Source organism: Puntigrus tetrazona, chromosome 4 (assembly GCF_018831695.1).
Source record: "Puntigrus tetrazona isolate hp1 chromosome 4, ASM1883169v1, whole genome shotgun sequence".
NCBI classification, from domain to species: Eukaryota; Metazoa; Chordata; class Actinopteri; order Cypriniformes; family Cyprinidae; genus Puntigrus; species Puntigrus tetrazona.
This window is the reverse complement of record NC_056702.1, coordinates 20589857-20615508: the sequence shown is the minus strand read 5'-3', so window position 1 is coordinate 20615508 and position 25652 is coordinate 20589857. Positions and strand designations below refer to the sequence as shown.

The window sequence follows — 25652 nt, the reverse complement described above, 5'->3', positions numbered from 1 at the left end:
AAACTTTGGGTCATGTCAAAACATTTTTCTATTTTACAGTAGATCTTTCTCTTAAAGCCACAAGACACAAGTTTTTGAAATCTTGATGTTAAAATGCAGCATTAAATGGCACCTAAATGGTTAAAGTAGTCAATAATATCTCCTGTAGTACTTCATTCAAATTTGCACCATCTAGAAGTCTGTAATTTTGTTAAATGTATATTTTGTATTCCATTCTGAAACCTAATAATCTCTCTCTTTCGTTACACTAAGATCCAGTCCAGATAAGAAATCCCCAGACTACAGTGAGCGTTGATATAAATTCTGAAACAGGTGCGAGTGTAAATGCTCCTCTATTGACTGCGAACACCTTCACAGGACCAGTAACAATTTATGGCTCAAATGCTGAAGGAAACGGTACATTTACTTTACTATGACTAGACACACTACTAGTTCTACTAACATCAGAGTTAAGACTGGTAATGTTTTAAAGACTTGATTTAGCAGCATTTTAATTCTGTGGAATAATACCTCAACTAATTTCTTTCTCTACCAGATAAACAGAAATCCTCAGAGATGCCAGAGGAACACAGAGAAAAACAAGGTAAATCAACAACATCTACAAGTGTGTTACATCCAAAAATCTGAACACTGTATATGCCTGATCTACATCAACACTGTTCCAGTTCCTCATGATAATGAGATCCTAAAGCCTTCTATGCACTGCACAATTTTTTGCCTGTCCCTGATGAAAGATCGGCATCCTGAAACAACTGAGTCAATTTCTGTTACCGTGGCTCCTTTGGTCCAAAGCCATACAATGAGAGAGGTTCAAAGATCACCGTTGTTATGGCTTTGTGACCAAAGATCATTTTCTCACAGTGTGAGATACCTCAAACGTCAATCAATCAATCAATCATTTTTATTTATATAGCGCTTTTAACAACACAGGTTGCATCAAAGCACTGTACAGTATAATGACAGGGATGTATAATGACGAAAGTGACCAATTTCTTATTAAATGCAGAGACGGTCTCTGTAGTCAATTCAACGATAGTCACTAGAAGTTAAGTGTCCCCAACCAAGCAAGCCAGAGGCGACAGCGGCAAGGAAACAAAACCCCATGCATACAGAATGGAGAAAAAAAAACCTTGGGAGAAACCAGACTCAGTTGGGGTCAGTTCTCCAATTCCTCTATCATTCCTCCTATTCCTCTATCACAGCTTCCTCTCTTTTCAGCAAACATAAAAAGTACAACAGCTAAACTCTTTTTGTTTACCACTAGCGCATTCTAATAACATTTTATCCTTCTAACTAAAAAATCATGCAGTGTTTAGAAGGCCTAATACAGAAAATATGATAGTGTTAATATGTTGTAGCTATATGGAATCAGATTTTAAAATGAAAACGTAACTAACGTAATTAAAATGAATGTAATTTTTCTGAACATAATTATTTCTAAACTGAATAGAATGTCTTTCACACATGCAAAAAATAATAATTACAGGTTAAATCTTTGACTTTGTTTTTAATATACTGCATGTTTTTCAACTCTTTTCTCATGTTTTATTCACTGATCTGTACTTATAAATGCACTTCCAAAGTTTTCATTTATGCTTCTAAAGTTTTCGTTCACAATTCTGACCAGAATCCTAATTTTTTTTAATTACTAAACAAAACTTGAAGCTGTAAGAAGCTGTGATCCAAAATATCCCAATGCGTCCCAATGTGCATTCTATCCAGCTTAAATTCTATCTGCTAGTAGTGGTTTTGAGGACAATGGGACAATTTCATATATTGACATATAAGTCTACCCCATGCAAAATACATGTTTATGCATGTATAAAACTGCATAACTGTATAAAAATGCTGTATACAAACTCTTTCAGAAATATAAATAACGATTGTTCATTATGTGTCAAAGTGAGGGAACAAAAGAATGGGTCGCTCTCAGGAGCTCAGTGAATTCCAGCATGGAACTGTGATAGGATACCATCTGTGCAACAAATCCAGTCATGGAATTTCCTCGCTCCTAAAGATTCCACAGTCACTGTCAGCTGTAGTATAAGAACATGGAAGCGTTTGGGAACAACAGCAACTCAGCCACAAAGTGGTAGGCCACGTAAACTGATGGAGTGGGGTCAGCGAATGCTAAGGCATATAGTGCGAAGAGGTCGCCAACTTTCTGCAGACCTCCAAACTTCATGTGGCCTTCAGATTAGCTCAAGAACAGTGCACAGAAAGCTTCATGGAATGGGTTTCAACTGCATCCAAGACATATGTCACCAAGTGCAATGCAATGCGGCAGATGCAATGGTATAAAACACACTGCCACTGGACTCTAGAGCAGTGGAGACGCATTCTCTGGATTGACGAATTGCGCTTTCCTATCTGGCATCTGATGGACAAGTCAAGGGTTTGCCAGTTGCCAGGAGAGCGGTACTTGTCTAACTATATTGTGCCAAGTGTAAAGTTTGGTGAAGGGGGGATTATGGTGTGAGGTTGTTTTTCAAGGGCTGGGCTTGCCCCCTTAGTTCCAGTGAAAGGAACTCTGAATGCTTTAGCAAATTGTTGGAAACTTTTTTTATCTTCTTTTTAAGAAGAGACCAGGACATTCTTGGTAAAGCAGGAGTTCGTTTTTTATTTCGTTGCTGTAGTCATCTGCAAGAAGTCTTCAAGAAATCTTTAAGAAAATCATCAAGCAATCGCCAAGAAAATCTTCAAGAAATCTCCAAGAAACAAATCTAACTGAAACATGTTAGGTTGAAGTTTATATGTTTCAGAATGGGAGGAGTACACAGAGGTGGAGACCAGTAAAACAAAAGTATGCCAATGTAGGACAGGAACTTTCCCGATCCTTGATCTATTTAGCATCTAAGTGTCTTTCAAATGCATAGGTGTTGTAGAGACTAAAACAAAAGGCACAGTTGTACCTCAGGATTAGCATTCACACTTGACCTACCAGATTTTCAAGAACTGAAAGACAAAAGATAACTGTGTCGGGGCTTGGGCTTTCTGCTCTTAGAATGTAAATCACAATACACATTCAGCATATACTGTTATATTGGAATCTGTGTTTGACCTTTTATAAATTTGTAATACAACAATACCAACACATTTTGGGCAATTTCATGCTCCCATGTTTGTGGAACAGTTTGGAGCCAGTCCCTTCCTCTTCCAATATGACTGCACAAGTGCACAAAACAAGGTCCATAAAGACATGGATGACAGAGTCTGGTGTGGATGAACTTAACTGTTTCAGTGCCTCCCACATTTACCTCTGTAGTTAAGAAAAGTTAAAAAAATTCAGTGGAATAACACAGGGAAAAAGTATTGAATATGTGACGAAAAGGAGGTGCAAAAAGGCATGTAAATCTATTAGTAATAAAAAAAGTACTGCCCCTTGTCAGTGGAAATTAATATTATAAACACCTATCTTTATCAACATGTCACAGAAACAGCTTTTTCAACACCTTTGTAACCTTATTGTCGCAAAACATACTGATGGCATTGATTGCAGAAAGATTTCTATACTTATGAATGACCAATGAACACGGCCATAATCCAGATGTAGCATATTAAACCAATCAGACGCACACAATTTTTTCATTAGATTAAGTAACAATCACAGACCCCTCACCCAATATACAAACTAGGTGCCAGTATGTCTTTGAATGACCCCAGGCCCCGTTAACATGGTAACCAGGACTTTCTCTTTAAAACAGACACATACTGCATACTGCAATTACTCCTTTCATTAAGACCTAGACAATTTGTCCATGAATTTCCTATTATGCATATTCCAAGATCATTGGGTATATTGTTACTGTTTGTGTATTTTGTCTTTTGTGTTGTATACAATATTTATGCAAGTCACTAGTTAATACCACTTCAATCTTTCCATGTTTGGTTTCTATGAATTTGTCATCAGATGACTTAGTTGAGAGTGTGCATTATGATCATGCAGGTTTCATGTATGTTTTTTTTCTTATTTATTTTTTTATTACAGAGCTGCAAAGCTTTTTTGAAACTCATGAAAAAAAAATGAAGAAGAAAACAGAATTTATGTTTGAGGGCAACGAAGACAAGGAAGCACAACTCAAGGCTGTTTACACAGAACTGTTCATCACAGAGGGAGATATGAAAGATGTCAATCACGAACATGAGATTCTGAAGATCGATGATGCCTTCAAGAGCAAAAAAACACAGAACAAACCAATCAAATGTAATGATATATTTACTGAACTGAGAAAAAACAATGAGAAAAAGATTGTTCTGACTAAAGGAGTTGCTGGCATTGGAAAAACTGTCTCTGTGCACAAGTTCATCCTGGACTGGGCTGAAGGAAAGGCCAATCAAGATATACACTGTGTGTTCCTGCTTTCATTCAGAGAGATTAACTTAATGAAAAATGAAGATTTCAGTCTCCACAAGCTTCTGCTGGAATTTTATCCTGAACTGAAGGACCTGGGGGGAAAAAGGCTATATACGGAATGTAAGATAGCATTTATATTTGATGGACTTGATGAGAGTCGCCTGTCTCTAAATTTTAAAAGTAGATCACTGAACACTGTTGAGGAAAGTGCATCTGTAGATGTGATTTTTACAAGTCTGGTCAAAGGAACTTTGCTTCCATTAGCTCTTGTCTGGGTGACATCACGACCAGCAGCAGCCAATCAGATCCCTCCTCAGTATGTGGGGTTGTTCACAGAGGTGCGAGGATTCACTGACCAACAGAAGGAGGAGTACTTCAGTAAGAGATTCACAGATGAGAGTCTATCCTCCAGAATCATCTCACACATTAAGACGTCTCGTAGTCTCTACATCATGTGCCACATCCCTGTGTTCTGCTGGATCACAGCCACAGTACTTCAGGATATTCTAACAGAGAACAATGAAGAAAACATCAACACAACACTCACTGAAATGTACATTCACTTCCTGCTTATACAGATGAACATGAAGAACCAGAAATACAATGAACAAGAAGAAAGAGAATGTACAGAGCACTTACAATTAAATAAAGAGATGATTTTAAAGTTAGCTAAGTTAGCATTTGATCAACTAAAGAAGGAAAACATTGTGTTCTATAAGGAAGATCTAAAAGATTGTGGTATTGATGAGAGTAAAGACACTGAGTTCACAGGAATGATCGCTGAGATCTTCAGAAGAGAACACAGACTTCATGGAGCAAAGGTCTTCTGCTTTGTGCATCTGAGTGTTCAAGAGTTTCTTGCTGCAGTCCATGTGTTCATCTGTTACCTGAACAAGAACATGCAGGAGCTTCAGTTTTTCTTTGATGAGCCAAAAGAAAATGTCACATTGCAGGAGCTCCTGCAGAAGGCCATTGATAAAGCCAAAGAGAGTCAGAGAGGGCATCTGGATCTGTTTCTGCGGTTTCTGATGGGCATTTCATTGAAATCCAATCAAATCCTGCTGAAAGGCCTGATCACACACCCTGAAAACACTACAGAGGGCATCACAAAAATAACTAAATACATCAAACAAGAACAAAACAATTACCATATCTCAAATGAAGCTCTAGTCAACCTGTTCTACTGCTTACTTGAACTCAAGGATCATTCATTATTTGAGGAAATACAGAGTTACCTCAGTTCAACTGAACATCCAAGAAGAGATCTCTCATCTTCAATGTGCACAGTGCTGACCTACATACTGCTGATATCAGAGAAGGTGCTGGATGAGTTCAACCCAAAGAGGTTCACATCAGAACAATCAAACTACAAGAGACTCCTTCCAGCTGTGAGATGCTGCAGAAAAGCTCTGTGAGTAATTTCACTGATGGTTTTCTTTTATGTCAAATTCATTTGAAATTTATTTGAAATAAATGATTATAAAAAGTACAATAAAATATTGCAAAAAACTGACTATCCTAAAATAATTTGACTAAAATATTTTCTTTCGGCAGATACAACGGCTGTGGTTTTGATGAAACATGCTGTGAAACTCTGTCTTCTGCTCTACAATCATCAAACCATCTGACAGAGTTGAATCTATGTAACAATCACCTGCAGGATTCAGGAGTGAAGCTGCTTAATGAAGGACTGAAGAATGCACACTGTCGACTGAACATACTGAGGTATGACATTCACTGAATCACTATGTTCAAATATGTGGTTAAAGTGTTTCATAACTAATATGTGGTGGCGTGGATGGGGCAGGTGGCAGGAAAGATCCCACTTCCCCAGTATGAAAGGGGACTAACACTCAAATCTCACCCCGATGTTACGTGTTTGTTGTTAAACGGGGATGCAGTAACATTTAAGTGAGATGCAACGGCTGCTAAGAACTGCAATAAAGAATGTCCGTGAGGCAAACGTAGATGTTGAAATCAATCTGCTTTTAATTAACAGTTTCTTTTTAACAGAAGAGATAGATTCCTAAACTTAAAAGAGAAGAGAAAAGAATGAGTGACGCCAAATCAAAGAAAATATAAAAACAAAACGATCCTAATAACTAAGGCCCCAACCCAACTAATCTAACTAACAGAAAGAGAATGTAGAAACAAAACCGATATCTTCAGCGTATCCGACGCCCAAATGAACTACACTACCTAATAAAACAAAAGTACACGGGTGGCTGTCACTCCTAACCTAAACATAACATGGAGTAACCTAAAGTTAAACTAACTTACAGAAAGGGGGTAACAAAAGTAAGTCTTAAATTAACAAAGACGGTTAACGACAAAAGACGGTTTGCCACAAGATTGGACAGCCGCCCGCTGGCTGAATAGCAGGACGACTGACAACACGCAGGCAGCACCAGGCCGCTTTTAAAGTGGTAGGTCCGGCCTGATTGGTTGCCCAAAACTCGGTCGTCACCCAATAGGGATACCTAAATATGAAAAAAAAAGTAGAGGAAGAGAGAAAACAACAAATACACAAGCAAACAAATACAAGGGACGTAACACCTCCCCCCTTAAAAAAAAAAAAAACACTAATTTTTTTCCTTTTCCTTAAATTAGGTTTTTAAACAAATTTACATCACCCAAGCTCTAGATAAGGCATCAGCAATAACATTGTCTGAGCCCTTTTTGTGTTTAATCACCAAGTTGTAACCTTGTACGATTAAAGACCAGCGCATTAACCGTTGGTTATGATTATACATGCGCGCTAGAAACACCAAAGGATTGTGATCGGTGAACACAATTACAGGCATGTTACTTGAGCCAATGTACACATCAAAGTACTGTAAAGCCATCAAAAGGGCTAGTGTTTCTTTCTCAATTATGGAGTAGTTTAACTGATGTTTATTAAACTTACGTGAGAAGAAACACACTGGATGTTCGATCCCACGAGAATCCTCCTGGATCAGCACAGCACCCGCACCAACCGAACTCGCATCAATTTCTAACGTGAAGGACTTGGCACAGTCGGGAGCAATAAGAACAGGTGCATTGCACAACAATGCCTTCACATTGTCAAAAGCAGTTTGACACGCGTCGTTCCATTTAAATGGACACGAAGGACTGAGAAGGGATGTAAGCGGATTAACGACAGTTGAGAATTTTTTACAAAAGTTTCGATAATAGCCTGCCATTCCCAAAAACCTACGCAGCTCTTTGCGCGAGGCAGGAGCAGGGAACTCTGCAACAGCAGTTACTTTTGCCTCCACAGGTCTTACTTGTCCTTGCCCCACTTCCCTACCCAAGTATGTGATTGTAGCTTGTCCAAACTCACATTTAGCAAGGTTTAATGTTAGCGACGCATCCGCAAGACGTGCAAATACCTCTCGCAATGTTGACACATGATCCTCCCAGTCAGGTGAATAAATCACAAGATCGTCTAAATAGGCGTTACAATTTTGAATACCAGAAAGTACCATATTAACAAGTCTCTGAAACGTTGCCGGAGCGTTTCGCATACCGAAAGCCATTACGCAATATTGCGCAAAACTATCCGCTGTCACAAACGCAGAAATATCTGATGCGCGAGCGGTTAAAGGCACCTGCCAATACCCTTTCAGCAGATCCAGTTTACTAACAAACTTTGTAGTACCAAGAGTGTCAACGCAGTCTTCCATACGTGGCAATGGAAAACAGTCAGGTGTGGTCACAGCGTTCACTTTACGATAATCTGTGCAAAATCTGGCAGATCCATCACTTTTACTAACAAGTAAGCATGGTGAACTCCACGAACTGCAGCTCGGCTTCGCTAACCCATTCTCCAAAAGATACTTAACTTCATCTTTCATAACAGAACGTTTCAGTGCATTTATTCTATAAGCATGTTGCTTAATCGGAACAGAATTACCTACATCAATATCATGCTGTAATATTGTTGTACGAGTAGGAACATCATTAAATAACGAAGGAAATGCATTAATTAGCTGTTCAATATCAGCTCTCTGAGGATCTGAAAGATGTGTTAAAGAAGAACTTAAGTTAGCCAAAACTTCAGAATTCTTAAGTCTGGCACATTGCTGATATGTATGTCGAACTATCACTCCATCTTCATCAGGATCAATAACCACATCACAAGTAAGAGCAACACTTGGCGATTGAGCGTTCTCGGTTTCAGTTATACTCACAGCCGTTGGTGATGACTCTCTTACACAATAAGCTTTTAGCATATTGATATGACACACACGGGATTTCTTTCTGCGATCAGGCGTTCGAATTACGTAGACTGTATCACTAAGCTTCTTGAGCACCTCATACGGACCTGAAAAACGTGCAGACAAAGGTGAACCAATAACAGGCATGAAAACAAGCACTTGATCTCCCTCTTTAAAGTGACGTGGAACAGCGGTACGATCAAACTGATCTTTCATAGTGATTTGCGCATCTGACAAAGACTCGTGTGCCATCGTACAAGCATGGTGTAACCGTTCACGAAACTTACTTACGTACTCCAACACCGTTATTTTAGAATCAGTATCAGAAGATAGCATATCTTCCTTAAGCATCTTTAACGGACCCCTCACCGTATGCCCAAACACCAAGTCAGCAGGACTAAACCCCAGACTTTCTTGCTCTGCTTCTCTGACAGCAAACAGTACTAAGGGTATGCCCTCATCCCAATCCTTGCTAGTCTCCATACAGTACTTACGAAGCATGGATTTCAGTGTTTGATGAAATCGTTCCAGTGCCCCTTGGCTTTCTGGATGATACGCGCTTGCAATTCTGTGAGAAACTTTTAGAGTCATCAATATTTGAGAAAAAAGCTTGGACAGAAAATTTGTACCCCGATCAGTCTGCACAGTTCTAGGTAATCCAAACATTGAAAAGAATTTCACGAGCGCACGAGTAATTACAGGAGCAGTTATTTTACGCAGCGGAATCGCCTCTGGAAAACGTGTTGCTACACACATTATCGTCAACAGGTACTGATTCCCAGTCTTTGTCCTAGGCAGGGGACCAACGCAATCGACGATAACGTGAGAGAAGGCCTCCCCAATTACAGGAATAGGAACAAGCGGTGCGCGTGGAATGACTTGATTCGGCTTTCCTGCTAATTGACAAGTACTACATGTTCTGCAATATTTCGTTACGTCAGATTTTAATCTGGGCCACACAAAATGCTTTAAAATTCGTTGGTAAGTTTTTCTAATACCCAGGTGTCCAGACAAGGCATTATCATGAGCCAACGACAGTACGGCTTGTCTGTAACACTCAGGAACAACAATCTGGTGAACAGTAGACCATTCAAAATCTTCCGAAACATTTTTACACCATTTACGCATCAGTAATCCGTTATCCATATAATAAGCCATTTTTCGTTCACTTGCCATTTCTAAAGAAACAGCAGAAGAGAAGTATTTACACAGGGTCAAGTCAGCTTTTTGAGCTGCGATAATGTTATCTCGAGTCACTGGTAATTTTACGTCGTTCAGAACTAGATCAAGTTTTTCATCTGGCTTAGCTTCATCAGTCATCAAAGTATTATGCTCCATAGAAGATGCCATAAAAGTGTTAGCCAAATCAGGCGCATCAGCGAGTTTACGAGTCTGGGCGCCAGCATGGCACACAGACAGGAAAGACTTCAGGAAAGCTTTCAGACATTTCATCACATTGATCAAGCAAATCGGGTTTGTCTAAAACTTCTATAAAAGGACTCACCCTTCCACCGGCCACATCATTACCAAGAATAAGTTTTACCCCGCAAACAGGCAAATTTTCCCGCACTCCCACTTTAATTATTCCTGTAAACAACTCGGAGCGCAAATAAATCTGATGCAAGGGAACTCTGACAGTCTTCATTCCAATACCTCGTACCAAAACATAACTACCACAGAAGGTTTGATCAGAAAAAGGAAACGCGTCTTTAGCCACGATGGTTTGCATGGCACCAGTATCACGCAGCATGGTCACCTGAATCTGGTCTGTGGACTGAGCATCAGCAGAAACTAATCCTTCCAACAAAAAAGGTTGATAGCCTTCATCTATCTGATCGTGGTTTTTATTAACCACGTCAACAGTCTTTACAAGACCAACGTTCTTAGGAGAGTTAGATTGCGATTTTCGTTTTAAAGCAAGGCAATCAGCAATTACATGACCCGGCTTATGACAATAAAAGCATTGTCTACCTTCTTTATCTTTGGGAGTAGACTTAAAACGGGATTGATCCTTCGAAACAGAGGAAGCTGAGGAAACCTTTTCGGTACGGGCAATAAAAACAGTTTTGTGTGTCAGAGCAAATTCGTCCGCGAGAACAGACGCACTGGACAACGAGTTTACGTTCTGCTCATTTAAGTAGACAGCAACACGTTCAGGAATGCAACCTTTAAATTCTTCAAGCAAAATTAATTCACATAATGCCTGAAACTCTGTAACCTTGCTCGCTACGCACCATTTGTCAAACAGCATAGACTTTTCCCTAGCAAACTCAACGAAAGTCTGACTCGAGCCTTTTTTATAACTTCTGAATCTCTGCCTTTAAGCCTCGGGTCCCAATTCATAAGCTCTCAAAATAGCCGTTTTAACAACATCATAGTCGAGGCTATCCTCTAAAGATAAAACAGCACACACTTTCCCGTTAGCTTACATTGCAGTAACAGAGACCATACATCTCTAGGCCAATTCAAAGCCAAAGCAATTCGCTCAAAAACATTAAAGTACAAGTCAACCTCGGTTTCTCTAAACTGTGGTACAAGAGTAATATGTTTACTCACATCGAGCGTATTCCCTGACGCTCCGATTCTGGAAACAGTATCAGCATTTGCTGCACGTGCAGGATGAATAGGTACAGAAGGGGCGGCTGGCACAGAAGGAATCACTGGCATAGGAGGAATTACCGGCACAGGAGCAGGGGCTACTGGAGCAGGAAGCACTGGTGCGTCTCTGGCAACTCTTAATTCGAGCTCCCGCAACTTGATTTGTTTATCCGCCTCAATTTCTAGACAACGGACCTCAAGCTGCAACTCTAGCTCAGCCTGACGCTCAGCCTCCCTCGCGCGCTCTTCCATCTGGAGTTTAGCCAGACGTAACTTAAAACGCGCATCACCGCCAGACCCAGATAGGGCAGGGGAAAGGGGATCGAAGGGCGGCAATACAGCTTTGGCTTTGGACTCCTCCACCTCAGCCGTTTCGCTCGCTTCCTCCTCACCAAGTACAAGAGAGTGACCATCATCACTGAGCGAGTCCTGCTCTACTCCACCAGCCAATGTCAACACACCAAGCTCCGCCAGCCCCTTCGCCACAGCGCTCTTAATTTCCCTCTTCAGCTGCTGCTTATTAACCTTAATTTTAAAGTGCTCAGCAATACAAACCAAATCGTCCTTTCTACACCTATTCAGCTGCTCATTCGTCGGCCGACTAACAAAACTGATTAAATCAAAATCAGCCATTGTAACCGCTTAATTAGATTTTAAGCGAACTCAAAGGAAACCGTCGTTCAAAAAAATTTCTCCTCTTTCTAAATACTGAAGTTTTACCTCACGGACACCCCATCGCTATCCCAGCAACAGTGCACCTCACCATTGTAATCCCCAAATTAGATACTCGCAAGAAATGAGTATCCCACTGCTGCCACCAATTAATGTTACGTGTTTGTTGTTAAACGGGGATGCAGTAACATTTAAGTGAGATGCAACGGCTGCTAAGAACTGCACTAAAGAATGTCCGTGAGGCAAACGTAGATGTTGAAATCAATCTGCTTTTAATTAACAGTTTCTTTTTAACAGAAGAGATAGATTCCTAAACTTAAAAGAGAAGAGAAAAGAATGAGTGATGCCAAATCAAAGAAAATATAAAAACAAAACGATCCTAATAACTAAGGCCCCAACCCAACTAATCTAACTAACAGAAAGAGAATGTAGAAACAAAACCGATATCTTCAGCGTATCCGACGCCCAAATGAACTACACTACCTAATAAAACAAAAGTACACGGGTGGCTGTCACTCCTAACCTAAACATAACATGGAGTAACCTAAAGTTAAACTAACTTACAGAAAGGGGGTAACAAAAGTAAGTCATAAATTAACAAAGACGGTTAACGACAAAAGACGGTTTGCCACAAGATTGGACAGCCGCCCGCTGGCTGAATAGCAGGACGACTGACAACACGCAGGCAGCACCAGGCCGCTTTTAAAGTGGTAGGTCCGGCCTGATTGGTTGCCCAAAACTCGGTCGTCACCCAATAGGGATACCTAAATATGAAAAAAAAGTAGAGGAAGAGAGAAAACAACAAATACACAAGCAAACAAATACAAGGGACGTAACACCGACTATGCCACTATGGGAATTTCACCCAAAGAATTCAAATAAATCACCTAAAACAGGCAAACACAGATTCGTACCACCAATTAAGAGTCAGAGAATTGGGTCATAAAACACTTTTTATTGACAAGTCTTGGGTAAAACAGGATTTAAAAATGCTCAAGATGTAAATCAAGAGCCCCCGGGCTGGAGCTTACCAAAATAAGGAGGACAGACCACACCACTTGCTGGTGACTCACTGCACTTCACTGTGTAGACACGGGCACACCCACACACACACACGGAGGTGATCACTGCACACTGTGAGGAAGATATCACCACCTAAAAGAAATTCTCTGCCCCAGTGCTCAGGCCCTGTCACGACAAAGAGAATGCAGGTCAGTAACTTAAGTAAGTAAGAATTATGTAGAATTACCAAACACAACCAATCAAGAGAATGGAGTACAAAAAGAAATCAAAACAAACAAACAAAACACAACTTGACCATATAGGTCACATAATCAGGACTAAAGGAAGTCAGTTCAAATAAACAGATCAAAACTGAAAACAAATAAGGAAAATCAATTCAAAAGATGAAGATACACGGAAAACCAAAAAAGAATAGTAAACCAAAAAAATCTGGAAACAGGACAGCACTGCAATCTTGATGAAACAAAAAGGTGACTGCAGTGCAGTTTATGGACCGTCACTTAACCTAAGAGCAAGAATGAGAGTGTTACACTATTAAACACACTCCCCCCATCCCACTATATTATATGTAAAAAACTACTTACAGACCGAAGGAATTTGGGTTTCAACCACTGATACGAGTAGTCTTCAAAGTCAATTCAGGCAACAAAACTATTCTGTAACCGTGTCTGGTTACCACAGCTGAGAAAAATAGATAGGTAATTTTACTTTCTTTTTTAAATTTTGGTTTCACACTTATGTCTTTTTCTTTTTTTTGACTGCAATACATTTGAAGAGAAACTATTGCAATGCTGTCTTGGCAGGTCTTCTAGTCAGTGCTATCAAACCTTTACATTTAATTCAGAATCTGGTAGCAAGATTTAATAATATTAAATATATAGTAAATATATTTACTACACTTAAGTGTTCTGTTTTTGTCTACCATTGATTTGCACTCATAATTTGCACAATCGTGAGTAATAAAGTGAGTAATAGAGTCTCTACCATCAAACCTTACCCTGTTTATTTAAAAATTTCTGTATTTCTTTTGGTTAACAACAGAGACAATCAAAAACACATTTATGAAAATGGTATTACACATACTTTATTATTAAATGTCATCTATTATGCAAAAATCTGGTGTTTGAACACAGTTGTGCGGCCGCAGAGTGTGAACACAACCTATTTGTGATAGTAAAAATCCACCCACTTATTCAGTAGCAGCCTCTCCAAACAAGCTTTTTCAGATTCTCCCTATATTGATGTCACAGTAGGGAAAAGGTCCTGCCCATGTGTGATTTTCTCTGTCCTATCAGTATATACACAGCCCTAGGTGTGAGAAGCTGTGGTCTGCCATTACTGTTTTATTACTGTTACACCACACTGCTTTGTGAATAAGGGTCAATATAAAGCAGGGTTTTTACAGCATTTTAAAAAAATCCCTGGTGCCTAAAAGGCTAACCTACCCCCAAACCTCAACGTACGCATTTTACAACAAATATGCATTTCTATAATTTTATCAATAAGTGATTTAGATTTTTAGACCCCTTATTGTCACTAATTCCACTCCTACTTCTAAACCTAAACATAGCTATCTCTGTACAGTATAAAACAGAGATAGTACAGTATATGTAAGTGTGTATGTGTGTGTGTGAGTATGTATAATGTATGTATGTAAAATGTTTTATTTTTTGATTCTCTTTCCCAGGTTGTGTGGCTGTAATCTCACTGCTCAGTCCTGTGAAAGTTTATCATTAGCTCTACAATCATCAAACTCTGTCCTGAGAGAACTGGACATGAGTTACAATGACCTGAAGGATTCTGGAGTGAAGCTGCTTTCTGAAGGACTGAAAAGTCCAAAGTCTAGGCTGGAGATATTGAGGTTTGATTTACAAAAAAAAAAAAAAAAAAAAAAAAAAAAAAAAATATATATATATATATATATATATATATATATATATATATATATATATATATCAAACTGTTAAGATTAATTCTGTATACAACTACTTTGTTCTTGTTTAGATTGTCCATATGTAATCTCACTGCTCAGTCTTGTGGGAGTTTATCATCAGTTTTACAATCATCAAACTCTGTCCTGAAAAAGCTGGACCTGAGTAACAATGACCTGCAGGATTCAGGGTTGAAGCTGCTTTCTGAAGGACTGAAGAGTCCAAACTCTAATCTGGAGATACTGAGGTAAATGACTTTCCATAAAATTATATGATTAACAAAATGCTTCCACAATAAACAACAATTAAATTTAGTCAACAAATGTTTATTTTGTTCTCAATGCAATGTCAGGACAATAAAAACATTAGCATGCATTTTCTCATGTTTATACAGTTGTCTGTTCATGTGCATCATATTGAAATAGAAATAGGACAATGGTCTGAAACAATTCTTAAATGAAAATGCATTTTTTTTCAAGAATAACATCTGACAGCACTACACAAGCTATCAGCACAATAACAACACAATTATAATGGACTATTTCACATCCAGAGATGAAGGAGCAGTTTATGTAGTTACTAAAAAGGAGTTAGGGGTTAGGTTTTAGAAGTATTTCAAGCATTTCAGTATTTCAGTTTGTGTAATGATGTGTAGTGCTACAGCTCTCATTGAACCTGTAAAGTGAATTGAAACTCTTCTCACTTGAAACCCATTTTTTCTTAAAATTTTGTGCTTGAAAATCATAGCTATCAGCCAACTTTAGATTACAATGGTGTGTCAAAGACTTTAGGATCTATTAGCAGTATTTCATTAGAAGGGGTAACCAGGGAGACAGAGATTGATCAAAAGCATTTAGAATGTCACAGAAAACCCAAAATCACAAACCGTTACCAGGCCGAGGTCGAGACGGGCAGCAGACAGAGTGAGAACGGTACATGTATATAATATAATACTTGAATTAATGAATTTATGTTTTGGGTATAACTATTAAATTATTGTTTTTATTATTATTTTACTGACTATAACTATTTCTGGACTATGCCTCTCTATGCACTGTGCATGTAAAATACCCCAAGGTTTTTCATTGTGGTAGAAAAAAGGGCTATCTACCCCGAACTACAATAATAATGCTTGGAATAGTCAGGACAATTTTTAATATAACACCAATTGGATTTGTCTGAAAAAAGAAAGCCATAAACACCTAGGATTCCTCGATGGTGACTAAACAGCCAGACAATTTTCATTTTTGGGTGAACTAACCTTTAAAGGGAGGGGGAGTATCGTCAGGAGAATGTATTCTTGTGTTTTGCTCATCAGGTGCCTTCCTTTCCACGGTGTCTCCCATGACTACATTTGGTTTTCCTGTTCCAATTAGGTCCCTGGTCAGATAATTCCTCTCCACCTGTGTTTGTTCATTAGTTTATTCCTCACACCTGTCTGCCCCTCATTATTTCTGTGTATTTAAATGTATATTTAACATTGATAATTGTGGCTGCTAACTAAATTCATTGGTAAAAAAATCTCTCTGACTGAAAAAAAGTATATCATTGAGGGAGGGAGTAGCAGAAGATTAGATTAGAACATTACAAGTGTTGTCTTTGAATCTTCTTTTATATTCTTTCTTTTATTACATTGTGGATAAAAGATTTCAGGAGCAGTATCACTACTGCTTGTGTGAGAGATTACTTTTGCATTTAAATGTACGATATCTATAATATTAGGGGGACATTTGTTTCTTGTTGATGATGTTGTTGATGATCATGTGAACCTTTGTTGTATTTTTTTAGGTTGTCTGGCTGTATGGTGACAGAGGAAGGCTGTAATTATTTGCCTTCAGCTCTGACTTCAAACCCCTCACACCTGAGAGAGCTGGATCTGAGCTACAATCACCCAGGAGATTCAGGAGTCAGGCTGCTCTCTGAAAAATTGGAGGATCCAAACTGTTCACTGAGCAAACTCAAGTATGTTGAGCAAGATAAGTATTGAGACTATTTCACTCAAACGGCTCTTTACCAGGAAGGATCATCCCAAGGCGAAATAAAACACAAGACAAGTTTTTGGATTTTTAGCTTGCAAGGATTGCGCTGTTGGTTGCAAGCGGGAGAAAAGCAGGTTTCTCCTTTACCTCCCTTTGCCTCCTTTTGCCTCCGAAGCTCAGATCGCAAGTCACTTTATTTATAGAGGAAAGGACAGAGCAAGATAAGTAAAAACAACTGGCAAAACAAAGACTTCAGACATGTTTGTCACATAAGTTATCACTAGTCACATCTTTTTGTGCGTCAGAATCTTCATTCCTTCAGATTCCCCTGGCGCCCATATCAGTCTAAGATTCTATATAGAGGTCATGTCATGTTATGACCTAGAACAAGAAGTGTTATGACAGATGGAAGCTGAAACCTGAAAGGTCAAAGTTGCAAAATGTCAATACACAGCTTCAACGTCAATACACAACTCCAACATCTCCCTCCTGTTTGACATTTAGCACCTAAGAAATAACATAATAATGCAAATGCATATTGAACTACATCTCTACTGATTACTTGATTAAATAATCGATGCTTTAAACAGCAAGGATGGGCGAAAACCCCAGTATCTGAGGAAAAATTCCCAACCGACCCCCAAGATGTTACATGGGCAATCACCTGTAAGGCTTGTATCTTATGTATACAATATAAAATTTAAAGATAGAAAATGGGAGGAAAATGTGAAAATAAACAAAAAGGAAAAATGAAATAAAACAGTGCCTCTTGTTCTTGGCACGGCTACTGTAGCTTGTCAGTGTACCTTTTGTATCACAACATCAGCACTCAGCCATGTCACAGCTGTGGTTTTAACTGAGACTTCACACATGATACTAAAGCTCTCCATTTCTCTCTTGGTGGAGAAGCATGGTAAAACTGAAAAATGTCTGGCTGATCATTTTAGTAATCATTGCCCTTAAACATGGTAAAACACAGATCATGCATAAACACATGTTCAAATCAAAAATAAGTTTTTAGTTCTTGTAGTTCTGTGAACCAGTCGAAATTCAACTCGTTTCCGTTCCCCTTTAATCGTCTCTCATATGGCCACCAATGTGACCGTGGCTGCTGCAGTCAGGTTTAGAGCAACTCTCCAGCCCTCACGTGCTCCCATTGGGGGCGCTATAGCTGGGAGTAAGGGATTAGTTGATTTCTTCAGCAGCCAAGGGTTTTGATACCGGCCGACTTCCACCCCTACTCAGCGTCCTCCCAAGGTGTTAGCAGTTTGCAATGGCTTTGGTGGATCCACGTAGATCTCTCAGTGAGTGTGGTCAGGATAACGGTGAATGATCCTTCCCACCTTGGCGACGACCAGTTCTTTCTCTTGATAACTTTGATCAGGATGCTGTCGCCTGGTTTCACGCTTGAGGCCTGTGGGGACAGAGGTATATCTGGCAGATCATTTGCTCTCACAACATCTTTAAATTTCAACATTTTGTTCATCCATTCTGCTAATGTATGCTGCTCTTGTCGTTTCTCACACACATCATCACACAGCGGTAAACTGAACGGTCTGCCATACAGTATTTCAAAAGGTGTTAGCCCTTTGTCAGTGGGCGTTATTCTCGTATACATTTTGACCACAGTCAAACATTTAACCCAATTTCTGCCTGTCTGTTCCATTGTTTTCCTCAACCTGATTTTAACTGTGCCATTAGTTCTCTCAACCAATCCTGCACTCTGTGGGTGATAAGAACAATGGTTTTTAAGCTCTATGCCTAAATTAATGGACATCTGAGTGACTACATCATTCACAAAATGTGGTCTATTATCACTGTACAGTCTCTGAGGTACTCCATGTTCTGGTATGATTACCTTACACAAAGCTTTAGCCACCGTTAGTGCATCAGCATGTTTACTTGGCACTATTTCAACCCATTTGTAGAATGGATCTACCAGCACCAAACAGTATTTGTACTGTTGGCAAGGTGTCAGTTCAATAAAATCCATGTGGATGAACTGAAAAGGGTAGTCTGGCTTTGGAAATTGACCTCTCTTAGGTCTGCAGTTGCCCTGCGAGTTATGTTTACAGCAGATCAAACAAGATTTACAAACATTTTTTGAGTAGTTATTAAAGCCTGGTGCATAAAAGAATTGTTCTACCTTATGCACCATCCCTCCTGTTGACACATGTGCTTGCCCATGTGTCAAAATTGCTGCTGTTTTGTACAAACTTCGTGGAAGGCACAGTTTGCCTTCAAGTCTGTATGTGTCATCTGACAATTGTGCTCCTTTTAACCACATCTGCTTCTCGGATGCTAGTGCTTGTTTTTGCATGTCTGATATCACTGACACATCTAATGGAGTTTCTAATGATGTTACTTTGTGTATTTCACATATCTCTAACTTCCCTTGTGCAGCTGGGCTTCAACTATTATACCTGCCTTAATCATTTCGTCAATAACTGGTTTTATGCCTTCCTGTGCATCTGGCTTAAGGGGATACTGCTTTATGCGGGGCCTATAGTTTGTTTTTGGTTTTATAACCACTGGTGATGCTGTTGTCATTAACCCTACGTCTGTCTTCCCTCTTGACCAAAATGTTTCTGGCACTGCATTGAGAAAAGGATCTATTTCAACAGCGGCTAAGGAAAGTCATACTGTTTCTTCAGTCAAATGGGCTCTGGGGGTAAGTGTACACACCCAGTTCACTGTTTTGGAATAGAGAGAGCGCCTCTCATTCACTTTCCACCCATCCCCATTGTCTGACCACCTGTCTAGCTCTCCTTTCTCTATCAGTTTTGGCAACACTTCCCACTTCATCTTATCTGTTTTAGACAATGATACATGTGGAGGTCTGTCTTGACCTTCAAAAAGTCACTGTGCCTCGCTGTAAAGTTTCACAGAGCATACAGCATTTCCTTTTCTATCTGTGTATACTGTGCTCAATGTCACATGCTGAGGGCCTAGCCTCGAAAATCTTTCTGAGTAGGCTGGGTCAGGCCCTGGGTCTCGCTTGTAATACATAGTCACATGCAGGTCACTTTCAGTTTTAACTTCTGTCTTTGAGGGTGTTGGTTCTGGTAGCAAATCTAGTAGATTAGACCAGTAGTAGTTGGGTTCTTTTAAACACTGTACTGGGTATGTGGGCACTTCCCCATCCTTCCCTATGGCAACCATGCCTGTTTTCAGTGGGTGTATGGAAATTTGTGGGGACATAAGATCCCTACCCAGGAGGTTTACGGGACAACCTGGACATAACACTACTTCTGTGTCTGTGCTGAGACCTGTTTTTGGATCTTTAATGGTGGTTAGTTGAGAAAACTTATTCTCTGTAACCAGCCCATTGGCTGATATCACATATATTTTCTTAGAGCTAGGCTGCAATCCTGGAATTATGTCATGTAATACTGTTCTGTCTGCCCCAGAGTCACAGAAAAATTTTACTCGGGTTCTATTCACTATTAGTTCGGGTAAGCGAGTACTTCTTGACAAAGCTAAAAAGGCCTCGATACTGCTCTGCAAGTCTAGGTCAATTTTGGGGTCATTATCAGCCTCGCCTAGATCTGGGTCATCTTCTGGGTCATCTATGGGGTCATTATTGGTCTCGCCTAGTCGTAACTGATCATTATATGGGGCTGGTCTGTGTCTTTCATCAGGGCTTCTACCCTGTGTTCTGGGCTTTAGCAGTTCTGGGCATTCTCGGATATAATGGCCTTCCTTGTGGCAATTAAAACACCTATCATATTCTTTGTCATCGCGTGTCTGTTTCGACAACCTTCTCTCTCTATCTCGACCACATGCTGCTTTCCTCCCCCTCCCTCTCCGATTAGCTTGGTAGAATGTGTCTGCACCAAGCGAGGTCATGCCTTGGGAGAGGGTGCCTGTCTGCTTTTTCTTTTTTATTTATAGGACTCCCTGTCCATGACTGGGTCAGTGGACCAGTTTATGTTATATTTTTTGTAGTCTGCCAACTGGGGTCTGAATTCTAAAAGGAGTGCCTGTTTTAATTGCTGTTGGTATGCACCAGCCTCATCAGCACTATACTGAACCCCACTGTTAACCCTAAAAACGTCTTCCAGACGTGCTCTGTATTTATGTACATCTTCTCCATCTTTCTGTTTACACTGGGCTATATTAGAGTAATCTGGGCGTGTTCCAAAGGGTGTCTCTAATTCTTTCTGTCAGTTGTTCTACTGACTCTCGCAATGTCGCTGCATCATGAGCTAACGGATCATCATTCTCGTCTAGACCCGTGAAATTACCCCTAACTTGGCCATATTTGTATTTAAGAGCTAATCTCGCAACTCTATCAACCTCTAGGCCATTTAAACGATACGTACGTATCAGTTGGTTAAAATGCTCTAACCATGCAGCGGTATTTTCAAGTGGACCAAGTGCATCTGCTGCCTCTTTAATTTCTTGGTCTGACCATGGGCGATACACGTGAAGGTATCTATTGCGATCGTCCTCTACACCGTAATGTGGATTAGCCACTTGGATGGCTGGAAAAATAAAATCTGAATCTGATGAAAGGTGTGATGAGTTCAAGGGATCTTTTTTATACCCTTCTTCCACCTTACTATTCACTAACAGAGAGATTGCTTCAGTATGCGGTGCATTTCTTCTAGTGCAAGGGGGACTGAATTCAGTTATCTTGGATGGGTCATGTTTTTTTCTTTTTTTTTTCTTTCCCTATGCTCACACTTTGTTTTGTGCTGTCTGCTCACTCAGCTCCTCTCGTTGAGCTGCTGCAGCCATCTCCTGGCCTCTAGCTGCTCTTTCTACTCTTAACCTTTTTGCCGATACAATGCCTCTGGTCTCCCAACATAATCTGCTGAATCTTCTTTTTTCTGCACTGCAATCAATCTTTCTTGTTTCTGTCTTTTTTTCTCTTCGACTTTCGCCTGTCTTTTATCTGCCTGCTCTTGCCACTTTGTCGCTTCAATCAATTGAAGTTTCAACAGATCACCCTTTTTCCCTTGGCTAAGGATAAGTCAACCTTTATTTTGTTTATTAAGAGAGCGCAGTCCCTTTTGACTAATTTACCACTGAAATCATATTTTTTATTCCACTCATAGAGGTATAGCACACTGTCTGCCGAATATGTATGCATAAACTTTGGATCTCCCGTCAATTTACTATTTTCTGCACCCATATTTGCTTTTGGTAAGAGTCAACGATTAGTCACACGTCTGATCAGATCGTCCACTGCACCAAGCTTCTACAGACACTAATTTGTCTGCGGATACAGCCGTCTGAACAGACCAACTTTTCAATTTTGACTCAAACCCGATATAATTTTCTATGTTTGAATAACACAACCGGGAATTAGTTGACCTCAACCAGCCACCAGATAAATGACAGTAAAAGCAAGCGTCACTTACCCTTTCTGGTGGCTGGGAGCCAGTCTCTGTCGATCCTCCATCCCGGCGTGGGTTAACTCAGGTTTTGCAAGCGAGAGGGGATGATGTCATCAGGTGTGGCCCAACTGTGCTGTCTAAACTCCGCCTTGCCCACATTCTCTACCAGTGTGGCGAGAGGAGCCAATGTCAGACACTCATTAGCTGCCAATGCCATGTTCTGTTCACTTGTACAGGTGAAAATGGATAACTGTCAGCTGGGAAACATCTTTCCATAAAGGACATGTTATATGTGTCTATCTGTCATCCATAAATGTTACATGAACTATCCTATGAACCTGTCATTGTTGTTTTCATCTATATTCATAAATCCTATTTGTTATAAGATATTTTGGCTGGAAATTAAATCTAAGATTTTTTGTAGTGTTTGAACTGCATAGACCTTTTATTGATTGACTGTGTCTGTATGTGTTTTCTAGTGTTGATCATGGAGGAGAATCCAGGATTACAGCAGGACTCAAGAAATGTACATCTACACACAGATACATTCACTCCATCACTATAGAGATTGTTCTTGTAATATAAATGTCTCTGTTCTTGTGTTCAGATGAGTGTTTTCTCACACTGGATCCAAACACAGCAAACAATCATCTCAAACTGTCTAAGGACAACAGAGAGGTGACACGTGTGTTTAACCATCAGTCGTATCCTTATCATCCGGACAGATTTGATCGTGTGTATCAGGTGTTGTGTCGAGAGAGTTTGTTTGGACGTTGTTACTGGGAGATTGAGTGGTGTGGATTTGATGAAGATAGTGTGTCTATATCAGTGTCATATAAGAGCATCAGCAGGACAAATGGTGATATGTGCGTGTTTGGACGCAATGATCAGTCCTGGAGTTTGATCTGCTCTCCTGACAGATACTCATACAGACGCAACAGAGACACTGATCTCCATGTGAAGCCCATCATTAGCAGAAGAACGGGAGTGTTTGATAATATCAGAAGAACAGGAGTGTATTGTAATATCTCTAGAGTAGGAGTGTATGTGGATGAGAGCGCAGGAACTCTGTCCTTTTTCAGCGTCTCTGACACAATGAGACTCATCCACACAGTCCAGACCACATTCACTCAGACACTCTGTCCTGGGTTTGGTGTTTATTATTCCGGATCATCAGTGAAACTGTGTTGATGAATCAGAAGAGACTGAGCAGAGATTCTACCCAGAATGCTTTGAGCTGCATGAAGAATCAGTAACAATGAGATTTAGCTGATGCTTATATACAAAGAAAAAATACTTTAATACTTATATTAATTATTAATATTATAAAATATCATGAAAGTCAGAAACATAGTATCATAAAATATTTCCCAAGATTAATCAAATTTGCTGAACAGAAAAGTTCCTTAAAGTGTGCTGATTTCTGCACTCAGTACTTGGTTGGGGCTTCTTCAGCAAAAAGATCAGTCTGTGGCTGATGGTCATTTAATCAAACTCAAATGTCAGTATTAAGTTGGGTGTACACAGTGGGATACTGAGGGTTTGAGTTTCACGCTTGAGTTTAATCTGAAAATTTTATAACAGCAGTCACACATGACACAAATTTAAACTGACAAAATCTGATTTTTTTTTAATTATCGGAAGATCGGGAAGTGCTCATAATGTTGTGGGATCGGCAGGAAAAGTCATTTAAAAAATGTTACCGTGAACGCCCGCCTTTATAGTATTTTGATATACTGGATTTTGACTTTCATGAGCTGTAAGCTCTAATCATCAAAAAAAAAAAACCTTTTGAAATGTTTTACTTTATATGTAATGGATCTAGAATATATATTTAAAAAAGATGCATTTCCTGTTTGGAGGCCTTTATAAACAGACACTTTCCATGAGTAGGATGCAAAGTATTGCCAGTTCTACTGCCTTACCAAGCATTCTATATCATTGTTCTGTTTATCTGCCACGGACATGGATTCTACTTCGGCTTCCACATCCTCATTACAATGAACTATGTGTTTATTTAACAAAATTCTGCATGAAATGTCTAGCTGATGCTAAAAGAAGAACTTCATTAAATGCTTCAAAGATTAATTTGTTATGCACATTACATTTGGGAGGAAAAACTAAAGCCGTGGCCATGGTGTGGAATAACATGCTTTTTTTAATAAACACAAGGTGCATAGCTGCATTGACTGCTGCATTGAATGCTCTCTTGGCTGTGGTTGTTTCCTATCATCCTTCAACAGCCATTCTGTCGAGAATTTGCCCAAGAGTTCTCAGCAGTACAGAAGCCGACTGAGGCAATCCAGCACATTTTCCCCAGGTATGAACCTCTATCTGCCACTGTTCTACCATGGGTTATGCCTCGGCCTGCTCGTCGCTGAGGGCACCCTTCTGCAGCTTCAGGGTCCACCTTGCACCCTGAACTGGTTGAGGTCAGCGCATTCAGCCCCCTGCAGGAAGGTCTGCAGGAAGGTTCCATCTAAATCACTAATAAATGGTTAATTACATTAGAGTTCCCAGGGTATATTGGAATTATAAATGTCATCATTAACATCGGTCCGTGTTCTTTACAGTGAATACCATCTCTGATAGACTGCCGAAGCCTGGGTCTGGCTGGGATCCAGTAGTATTGGGGTCTGACTCTCCCTCCACACACAAGCTCCAAAAATGTCTAAATTAGATACCCGTTGTTAAAAGTTTTTAACAATATTTAGAAATTAGATATTTATCTAATATCTATTTTCAAAATATCATATATGAGCTGTCTAAGACATTGGGTCATGGCTTTCCTTCGCTTTGAATCATTATGCTTTGAGTGATTCCCAAACTGTTGAAAAAGACATCCCTGGGATCGTATTGTGGGCAAGAAAGAGATCAATCGGACAAAGTCTCCCAAACATTGTATCCTGAAGGCGTTGCCATGTATCAGGTTGATAATGCATCAATACACACAGCAAGCCCGGTGACAGAGGGTTTTCAAAAACATGAAAGTGAAGTTGAACATCTCCCATGGCCTGCACAGTCACCATTTAGAGGAGTGAGTCATGAAGCGTTTTCCTCCACCAGCACCAGCTACTGACCTGGCCATTCTTCTGCAATTCTTCTGTTTCAGTTTCATTGTCCAACCCCTGTATATTAGTACCAGATCTATGCAACCTCAGATGTATTCAAGTAATCAAATGAAAGTCTAAAAGACCCTGGAATGGGTTTAAATGCTGGGTAAATGCTAAAATATACAGCACTTATTAATCTTAGTTAATAGTAACAACTCTTCAAACACACTTGTGCCATGTTAACATTACCCTGATAGACGTTTATGTGTCTGCATTTACAAGTAAACAAGATGCATTAGTTAGGTTGTTTTATTAGAAGTTATTTATTTGTTAGAAGTGTATATTATTTTAAAGAAATTATTAAGAAATCATTAACACATTACATTTAAATTAATTAAACAGCAGAACCTCAAATCTTGTCCTGGAGGTTTAGTTTTTAGATCAAACACACTCTTCAGGATTATTAGAAAATCATCAGAATTTGAACTAAACTCT

General features: G+C 39.6%; 2 protein-coding genes across 2 annotated transcripts in view; both read left to right on the top strand.

Moving 5' to 3' along the window:
- LOC122342952 (NACHT, LRR and PYD domains-containing protein 3-like) overlaps positions 1–25652 on the top strand; it is a 924523-nt gene that overhangs the window by 877393 nt on the left and 21478 nt on the right. The gene's annotated exons all lie outside the window — the stretch shown is intronic.
- LOC122342969 (NACHT, LRR and PYD domains-containing protein 12-like) lies at positions 286–24394 on the top strand. The gene is made up of 9 exons (XM_043237210.1): positions 286–396; positions 536–583; positions 3989–5765; positions 5909–6079; positions 14537–14710; positions 14854–15027; positions 16569–16742; positions 22584–22630; positions 22712–24394. Exons 2-9 carry the CDS (start codon positions 556–558, stop codon positions 23293–23295), a joined length of 3129 nt encoding a protein of 1042 aa, XP_043093145.1. The 5' UTR covers positions 286–396; positions 536–555; the 3' UTR covers positions 23296–24394.

Excerpts from the sequence above, each read along its gene's own strand:
- LOC122342969 (XM_043237210.1), top strand. The coding sequence starts at position 556 with ATGCCAGAGGAACACAGAGAAAAACAAG. Across the intron at positions 6,080-14,536 it reads TGTCGACTGAACATACTGAG|GTTGTGTGGCTGTAATCTCA; the intron begins GTATGACATTCA and ends TCTCTTTCCCAG. Across the intron at positions 15,028-16,568 it reads TCTAATCTGGAGATACTGAG|GTTGTCTGGCTGTATGGTGA; the intron begins GTAAATGACTTT and ends GTATTTTTTTAG.